This window comes from Triplophysa dalaica, chromosome 7 (assembly GCF_015846415.1).
Source record: "Triplophysa dalaica isolate WHDGS20190420 chromosome 7, ASM1584641v1, whole genome shotgun sequence".
In the NCBI taxonomy this organism is placed as follows: Eukaryota; Metazoa; Chordata; class Actinopteri; order Cypriniformes; family Nemacheilidae; genus Triplophysa; species Triplophysa dalaica.
The window spans coordinates 7,026,515-7,035,743 of NC_079548.1; the positions used below are offsets into that span (position 1 = coordinate 7,026,515).

Below are 9,229 nucleotides of genomic sequence, written 5' to 3' on the forward strand. Positions count from 1 at the left end.
AAGATTTAGTCTAAATAATCCACAGTATTTACAGTTTATTTATATGACAATGTGTAGTTTATTACCTATAAAATCATTAGACAGAAGAGAGGTGAACACCAGAACAAAGCACAAGTTGTTGTTAGTTTAAGTATGTGGTCAAAATAAGAAATGCAATATTTAAAAAGGGATGGTTGTAAAAGGGGAAGTTCACTTTTAATTGACCTTATATGATTTTATCAAAATATTTATAAAATTAAAGCTTATTTTGCAATGAGAAACCAGAAATCTTATATCAGTTATATAAAGCTTAAAGCACCGTAATCCTGATCGGATCATCCCTAATGTACTTCATAATAAACTGCTGGTGCTAGATGGCGCTCATCCTTAATACGTAACTATTGGTCGTAATAAGGTGCTTGTACAAACGACCGACTGGGTAGTTTTTTGGGAGGACAGTCTGAATATTTTGCATTATCTTTTTACTTTATTAATGGAGGAAACAACAGTTGTTAAAATACGAGTGTAGGGAGGCAGAGACAATTTTTATACACTGTGGCTATTGAGGTAAAATGGTGAAATGGTGCAGTCAACCAGTTCATGCTCTGACTAACAATATTATACGTATAATATTAACCTAACATCAGTTATGATTGTTATTAATATGATGGTTATTATCAATACCGGTATACTGCAACATCCCTACTTTGCACTTTTTTCAAATAGATTTGCTCTGCCCAAATATGTAATTTTGACCAAAAGTAGTTGGTGAATGTTCAATCATCTTTATTATTCAAACACTATAGTAAATGTCTTTTGAATGCCTTAAACTAAAAAAAACACAATAACACCCTAAAAGGAATCAACATGTCTCCATGCTCATGTATTGTATTTTTTATTATGACTCACTATTCTAAATAATAATATGCGTCAGAGTCATTAAAAGCAAATGTACACAGACTTCCGTTTATCTAAATAAACATGAGATGTGACATTGGATTCGTGTGCTTGTTGTGAAATAGTGTTGTTCAGTATCTCCCTCACAGCCAGAGAGATTTGCACAGAAACGAAACTAAAAGTGACTTCCTTTTCGTCTGGGTTGTGAGTGACAGCGAGTTAAAAAAATGATGCTATTATTTTCAATCTCTTCTTTGTTCATTATATTCACTTAAATTGTGTACTCACCTTATATTGTTCACAGCCTTGCTGTCTTTTTATTCTTTTACACAGACAAATTGTACACTACACACATTCTCACTCTCTTTTTCATTTCAACAAACCCCGCCCTTTGGTCGATCTGCCATCCTATTGAATCACTAGAAATAATCTGTCTGAGATTTGAGATATTAGAGATTGTGATGGTTTGTATGATAGAAACTCTGTTATGTAGGTAGGGGGTTAAACTGTTAAAGGCTTTGTAAGTGATTAAAAGAACTTTAAAGTCAATACGATAGTTAATGGGAAACCAGTGAAGGGTTGATAACATGGGGGTTATGGGATTGTATTTTCTGAACCTGGTTAGAACTCTGGCAGCTGCATTCTGAACCAACTGTAGTTTGTTTATTGATGACGCAGGACAACCATAAGTAGAGCATTACAATAGTCAAGCCTTGAGCTCACAAATGCATGAATAAGCTTGTCTGCGTCAGCAACACATAGAATATTTTGTAACATTTCGTAAGGTGGGAGAAGGCGGTTTTTGTGACATTTGAGATGTGGTTTCTAAATGACAGGTTGCTGTCTAATATGAGGTCTAGATCTTTACTGTTAAACAGTCAACATAAAAGCAACTGAAAAGACTGTTGCTGCTGCAGGCTGGGAATAAATGTTAAGACTGATCCAGAAAGCAAAGTAAAAGAACAAACATGTCCCTTTCATTTCAGGAGCTACACACTCAAATGCATTATGGGTCTTAGATAAACACTGACGCAGAAATGAAACTCAAACTGTCTTTTGTATAATAAGTCTACTTTTTTTTAACGTACTAAAAGAGACATGTTTTAGATTTTGTATCAAATAAACCAAATATATGTCTTGTCTTTATTAGTTAGATGACATTCAATTCAGTATCGCACATGCTTTGTCTGAATTTCAGACTTTTTCATAGTATGGTTTCTTTTCAATGTCTGTCTTAAGAATGAATCCTGCTGTACATGAACTTGTTTTATAATTACATTTGCTGCTGTCTTTCTAAAACCTTGTAGCTCCACATTCTGTCATCCACATTGCGTTACATGAATACGTGTCCGAGTCGCTAATGCCTTCGTTTTGCATGTTTATAATACGTTCGTCGTACAGTGGGACAGCCGTTCTGGACTTTGACAGAATGTCCTACTGGTCAGTCCGGCCCTTCTATGAAATGAAAACTGACCATCAAGCGTTCTGTTTCATGCTGACTTCATATGCTGACAATACATAAAATTGTGAAAACCTTTAAGTTCATGATACTGTATATTGTATTACAGAAGAACCATTATTGGTTCCACAAATTACCATTCAGCCAAAGGTTCTTTGAAGAACCATCTCTTTCTTACTTTTTTATAATACATTTTTTTAATGATATTAAATAGTTATTTTAGTGCAGGATACTGTATGTTAAATAATGCTCTGTACACCTAATTTAAACCAGTTTTATATGCGTGATCTGAAGCATTCCCAATGAAACACTCAAACAAAAAGTATGCATAAAAATGTGTATTATTTTCATTTCCTGTATACGCTACACAGGTGATTGATAAAACGTTGCAGGTGACTGAAATTACTTTGAAAAGTAACATTTAAAAATGAATTATTCTGTACAGGACTTTGAAAACACCTCTGTAAGAATGAGAGTTTTTGTATTTTGCAAATTGTATTATGTTAATGTGGGCTAGAACTCACACTTATTTTATCTGCACATTCAGGTTTAATTCTTAAAAAAGAAGCACGATAATACTTGTTAAAATACCTCTTTTTATCTGGTTTAATGTACAGAGACAACGATAAAGATCTTTGTAAAACAATCATGTAAAGAAAAATAAACTCTTAACATTAAAGCAGAAATAATCGTGGTAGAAAACAAACTAAAAACTAACAATGAACAATATATTTTTACAGCTTTTAGTCATCTTTTTTAATGTTTGTAGACTCTGTCTAATGTCAAAGGTTATAACTTCTGAAATTGATTTGATTTTAAATGCTGAATAGAACATAAATTAATAAATACTGTAGATCAGTTGTTCATTGTCAGTTCATGTTGTTAATTCACAAATGGAACTTTATTTTACATTATTATGAAGAATGAAATAGATGAAAAAAAGATATTGCTCAATGATGAAGTGAAAAAGTGACATGATAAAGTATAAAGCTAGAAATCACATCTCTTCCATAAAAAAAATCTAATTTTTGTCAGATGTCAAGATTGTCACATGATGCTCAAAACGTGACGTTTAATCATGATTTAGGACAGAGTGTTAAACTGAAATATCTTTAGACCATGATGAGAATGACACAGGATCGGGATGCGATGAAAGATAGTAGCATATTTTCTAAATACCGGATGATACCAAAATGATACCCGAGCTGGAAGGAGAAATGTTATTGGATGGTGAAGATTTTCTGAAACTCCCTGTCAAACAAATCCTTCAGTCTGGCCCCCATTTTGCCAAACTCATTGTCCTTAAAAAAGTAAATAAAAGCATAAATCAGTCAAAATATCAAACATACATCGATCATTACCGTAACAATGATCATAAATGTAAACATTAACATATGTGACCCTGGATCACAAACCTAGTCTTGAGTAGCAGGGGAACATTTTTAGTAAAAGACAAAAATACATTGTGAGGGTCAAAATGAACCATTTTTCTTTTATGCCCAAAATCAGTAGGATATTAAGTAAAGATCATCTTCCAAGAAGACATTTTGTAAATTTCCTACCTGAAATATATAAAAACTTTTTTCTCAATATATAGATTTTTTTTGCACTCTCAGATTCCTGACTTTAAATGGTGGCATCTCAGCCAGATATCGTCCTTTTCTGACCTCAATAGACAGCTTATTTATTCAGCTTTCGCGTTATGTAAAATCTCAATTACGAAGACTGATTTGTTGAATTTCACCTTGTTGAATTTGTTGCAGTTGCTGAAGATGAGCTGAAAATCCGACACAAACTCTCCAACAGTTTTATACTCATTTCCTTCCAGTTTCAGCTTTATTCTGTCCAGCCACATCGGCTGCGCTATGAACTCAGAGTATCTGCGTACCTTAACATTATAAAAAGAATAGGTGTGAAAACGACAAGAACGACGTGAGGAAAAACAGACACAAATAGTTTGTCTTACTGTTCTGCAGGGGTCTTTCACAAACACACGTTGGACGTCCTCTCTGTACGTATATAACAGCAGGTAATGGCAGTACTACAAAATAATTACATCAATTATTAGTTCATACTAGACTTAACTATTATAATACTGTTATACTAGATAAATTAAAGAGTATCGATTACAATGTCCTTAAAATGATATTTAATGCGGTGTGTTATGTTACTGTGTGTGAATGTAAGCAGTCTGCCAAGTTGTTAAGTCGAAAGTGAGCGAATAACAAAGTTATTGGCTTCGGAAAAAGGAGTCGAGTCTAAATCACGCGAACGAGTCGTCTCTTATTCTTATTTCAGTTCCGGGTCAGATTTGAGACGCTCCATGTAGTGCCCTTTTAGCGCTTACACAGCAGACTAGAAACTCTAACCAATCAGATCAGAGTGGGCAGACAGAAAAGAGGGCATTAGACCGATGAATCACCAAACGAATCAGTTGAGAGTCAGTCAAGAAGTAAAGTAATAATAACTGTCTATTATTAGAAAATGAAAGTGTTTTTATAACTTGTATGTCCAGAAACTTGTTGCTGGACTCTCCTTTATATTCTGGGGTGGTTCAGGGTTTAAACCTAGTCCCAGACTAATTTAACTGTTAGAGATGTCTTAATCGAAAACAACTTGCACTATCAGGTATTAAAATATATCAGTGTGATTGATTTGTCTCAAGATTTTTTGTAAAGTACGTTTTTAAAAATGACTTAAATATCCTAATTTAACCTAGGCCTAGTCCTGTTTTAAACTAATCCCTGACCGGGAAACCGCCCCTTTATTTTATTTTTCTGCTCTGGATTAAAACGTGCACATAGTAACATGTGTGTGTCAATTTACCAGTTTGTTTTGAGAGGACACTGGGAGATTCAGAGCTTCTTGTTGAGTCATGTGATGGGGGTCACACCACTGTTGACTGGTTCTCAGCACACAGAAGGTGCACATCCATTGACTGCATGTACACAAACACACACGCACACAGGAAATGTCATCTACAACACACACTCAATGATAATGCAATGATTCAATTGATTAAGACTTTCTCTTTTTCTCACTCGGGTGAATCTCCGGTTACAGCTGGCAGGTGACAAGCCCGATGAAATACTCGTGGACACTCATCACAGCACACAAGACTTCCATCAGAGTAACACTCGTAACACACGTCATCATTTCTCTGTTCCAACTGATCGACAAAACACATTTATACATTCATTATCTCAAACCCAGATGTATTGTTCAGTGAATAAATCATGGACACTATAGAACAGCCAACATCAAAAGAAAATAAACACCAAATAAATCTGGTAAGCACTCCGATTACAAACTTTGACTGTGTTTTATGTTTTGTAATGGATTAAATATAAATGTCAAAATTAATATGAATTCATGTCATATTGGGAATGAGCGATTCTTACCAAGTCACATTCTTGATCGCTGCATTTCTTACAGTCACACAGGAGTGAATGGATGCAGAGGATCTTTTTCTGAAAATAAAATCACATATGACGCCGTTTTAGTGCCACATTAAAAATAAAAAGTCGAAATGTTACGAAAATAAAAGTGAAATCTTATGAGAATAAAGTCAAAATGTTAACTTCAATGTAAACATTTCGACTTTTTTCGTGAAACATTTCGACTTTATTCTCGTAACATCTTGGATTTATTTTTTATTTTTAACGTGGCACTGGATAAAAAAAATAAAAAATATACATTTTTTAACGGTTGTGTAAATGTTAAATAGTAATATTAAGAAATTTTGATTATTTATACATTACTCTTGCAAGTTGAATTTCTTTCAATCACAAAACATGCTGAACATGACAATTGTTCATAATACTGAAGTAATCTAGATAGTACGTGAGTATTTTAGTCATAAGTGAGGTTGTTCCGATGTTTAAACTGCTCGGCTGAGATTGAAAAAATAATCGCTCGGGACGGATTTGTGACTATCGGGCGAGTGTTGTATCATCATGAAAGTTTATCATTAGTTTTAATTGTTGCCAATTTAAATATATTCAAGTGCAAAAATATGTAAAAAAGAACTCTGTTTGGTCTCTGTGAGCTGTTTGACAAGTTGTGCAGGCTGTGCGCAGGCATATCACACAAAAGTAAGTCAAATGTCCAGTATTGGTCAGTATCCTCGTAAAGATGTTATTGTAAACTGTTCAAATCAATATGCATTTGTTACAGCATACTGGATCTGTGTATTATAATTGACAAAAGGATTAATCTATACTAAAATTAAAGTAAAGATTATTCAATGTCATGTTACATTAAAACAACTAGACATAAAAAAGTAAAAAAAATTAATTTGCGCAGCCAAAGTAAAATGTTTGGGAAACATTCTGTTCAAAACATAAATATGTAAGCATGGTACCTTCAGTAAGAAGCTGAGAGTTTTGCCATGGCACCGTATATCTCTTCTCCAGTTTGCATCAGTGAGAGTTTCCTCCTGCTTGACAAACTCTTCTGGAGTGAGCCAGCTTTCATCTGTGCGTATACATTTCCCGCGCAAACCTGTGACACAGATCGAATAAATGACAAACAGCTCAAACACAGCCAGCGAAAAACTGTAAACATGCAGCACAGAGACATTAAGAATGACAAAGAGCACAACCAAAAACTAACAATAGGTCAGTCAAATAATATAAAACTAACCTGTGACATGGTACACAAATTGATGACTCATAATGGGTGAGCCAAGATTAAAGCTGTTGTGAATTAAATGTAAAGGTGGAAGCAAACTGGTATTGCCTGTTGTAAGCTCAAAGATCACAACAAGTGTGAATTTTGAGGGCTGAAATAACATGAAGGACTTGAATACAGAAATGAACTGATATCATCTGTTTCTCTGCACCCCACAGAGGGAGAACGTGAGAAACTAACCCCCCCGAATGTGCACAAAATCCTCCCAAAATGATGTGTGAACACCCTGTAGGTCCATTTCATTGTAAAATCTAATTTTAAATCTCATTCCTCATTTTAATCTTTACCAGGCACATACATTCTACCTAGTAAATAAATAGTTGACCTAGATTGAATTCCTAGATTTTAAATTTATTTTAAAATTATTCCACGCATTACCAGACAAATAATCTATATTAATGAAAGGCTTTTTATTACAATAATTACAGGAATATTTAATATTCACCATGCAAAACATAATACGACTTAATAAACTGTGCGGTTAATTGACTATGGTTCGGTTATGCCCCCAGGCAAAATGACAAAAGTCACCTGCTTGCCTAAACAACATAAAATACCTAATTCATGAATCATAAAAACGAGCCGCTCGTGATAAATGGGTTGTGCACAAATCCACTAGCAATGTTTTGGAAATGGGGTGTGTCAACCCCAAACACAGACTTTCAAGTTCTCTTCTCGGGTATCTTAAAGTTATAAATGCTACTTTCATTTACAGAGTTCTGCATGTATTGTAGAGGCCCAATCAGAAAACAGCACCAACCTGATGCAAACCGATATTTGTGTAAAGTCCCAGTCAACGAAACACAGGTGACCGGCAAAGAGGGAGCCTGGAAAACAGAAAGATTGTCCATGTCTTCCTCCTCCTCCTCCTCTACTCGCCCTCTGAATTCCATTCCTCCAGCTGCCCCTCCTGGTTCTTCAAAATCTGCAGCGTCTCTTTCTTCCTCCGTCCCGGCACTGCTTTCTGAATCTTGTGGAGAAAAACGTTGTGTTCAGACCAGACGCGATTTCTTTAAGACTGCAAGGGAAGCTCAGCTTCCCCTATAATTCCCCTAGACGAGCGTCTGCGTGATGATTGGAGGGTCTGTCATCTCTTTTTAATCCACTTTTATGTCCTAAAACGCTCGTTTTTTGGGGTCGACAGCTTATAAAAACGTATTTCTTGGGGTTTTTTTTTTTAGCTTGTTTGCTATACACATTGTCACATATCAGCTTTTAGACTTTTTTTTTTTTATAAATCATAAATGACAAGGAGGCGGCAGCTTCTCGCAATGTAAAGAGATGGTTGGTGTGGGCGTGGTCTTCAGATTATGACGCGTATCACTCTGTGTCTCCAACTCAGTCCCATCGCGGATTTTGCATGTGTAGTCGAAAGACAAACTGCTGCAACCTTCATGTATATTTCACACAATTTCACACCACATTCATTGTTTCAGTTTAACATAATTCCCACATTTCCTCCCGTTGAGTTAAATATATATATATATATATATATATATTAGATCGTTTGTTCATTAATTCATATAGTCTGAACTAGCCAGCTAGCAAACTGCACACGATGGCAGACAGTGCTAATATTGTCGACCTGATTTTGGCAAAGCCATTAGAAAGTCTTCCTTACGAGGAGAAACTTAGAATTAAACAGCAGGGCAGATCAACACCTAAAATTGATTTAGTGCAAAAGATATGGAAAAGTAACAGCTCTTTTCAGCTCTCCTGGTATGACAAAGTTAGCTGGAAGTGCTGTGAAAAAGAAAATGTACTGCTGGCCATGTCTCTTGATGAAACCATCTCATGGATGTGTTGTTTGGTCAAAATTGGGGTTTGGAGATCTGTCAAACTTTGACAGGGCATATAAAAGGCATGAAAATAGCAATGAACATGTGAGTGCATGTGCAGGATTAAGTTGCATGGATAGGATCAGGGTTGAGCAACCACCTTATGGATGTGACATCCTTGCTTGGCATTTTCTTGAAAAGAAACGTAGGGCAGAATTTACATATAAATAAATGGACAATTTTTAAGAGATTTTAAGACCTCTTTAAAAGATCAGCAGCCGCCACTGGTTCAGACAGACAAAAGCAGACAGCGTGTGGACATACGTGTGGTTTCTGTGACTCACCACCGCTGGAGCTTTCTGTTGAACTGGCAGAAAACGATCCTTCTGCATTCTGCACGAAGAAACAGTTTTAAACAACATGA

At 35.4% G+C, this 9,229-nt stretch overlaps 1 protein-coding gene across 2 annotated transcripts in view; it reads right to left on the reverse strand.

Annotated features, from left to right (window-relative positions):
* Positions 1 to 2,911: 2,911 nt before the first annotated feature.
* The window catches only part of LOC130426426 (nuclear body protein SP140-like protein), a 10,407-nt gene continuing 4,089 nt past the window's right edge, over positions 2,912 to 9,229 (reverse strand). For both annotated transcript variants that reach the window (XM_056753196.1, XM_056753195.1), the window contains 9 exons: positions 9,150 to 9,198; positions 7,788 to 7,997; positions 6,699 to 6,838; positions 5,737 to 5,805; positions 5,377 to 5,504; positions 5,162 to 5,273; positions 4,302 to 4,376; positions 4,080 to 4,223; positions 2,912 to 3,636 (listed from right to left, as the gene is read on the reverse strand). In XM_056753196.1, coding sequence (XP_056609174.1) covers positions 3,556 to 3,636; positions 4,080 to 4,223; positions 4,302 to 4,376; positions 5,162 to 5,273; positions 5,377 to 5,504; positions 5,737 to 5,805; positions 6,699 to 6,838; positions 7,788 to 7,997; positions 9,150 to 9,198 — 1,008 coding nt within the window. In that variant the 3' untranslated portion in view covers positions 2,912 to 3,555. The remainder of the gene's footprint in view (positions 3,637 to 4,079; positions 4,224 to 4,301; positions 4,377 to 5,161; positions 5,274 to 5,376; positions 5,505 to 5,736; positions 5,806 to 6,698; positions 6,839 to 7,787; positions 7,998 to 9,149; positions 9,199 to 9,229) is intronic.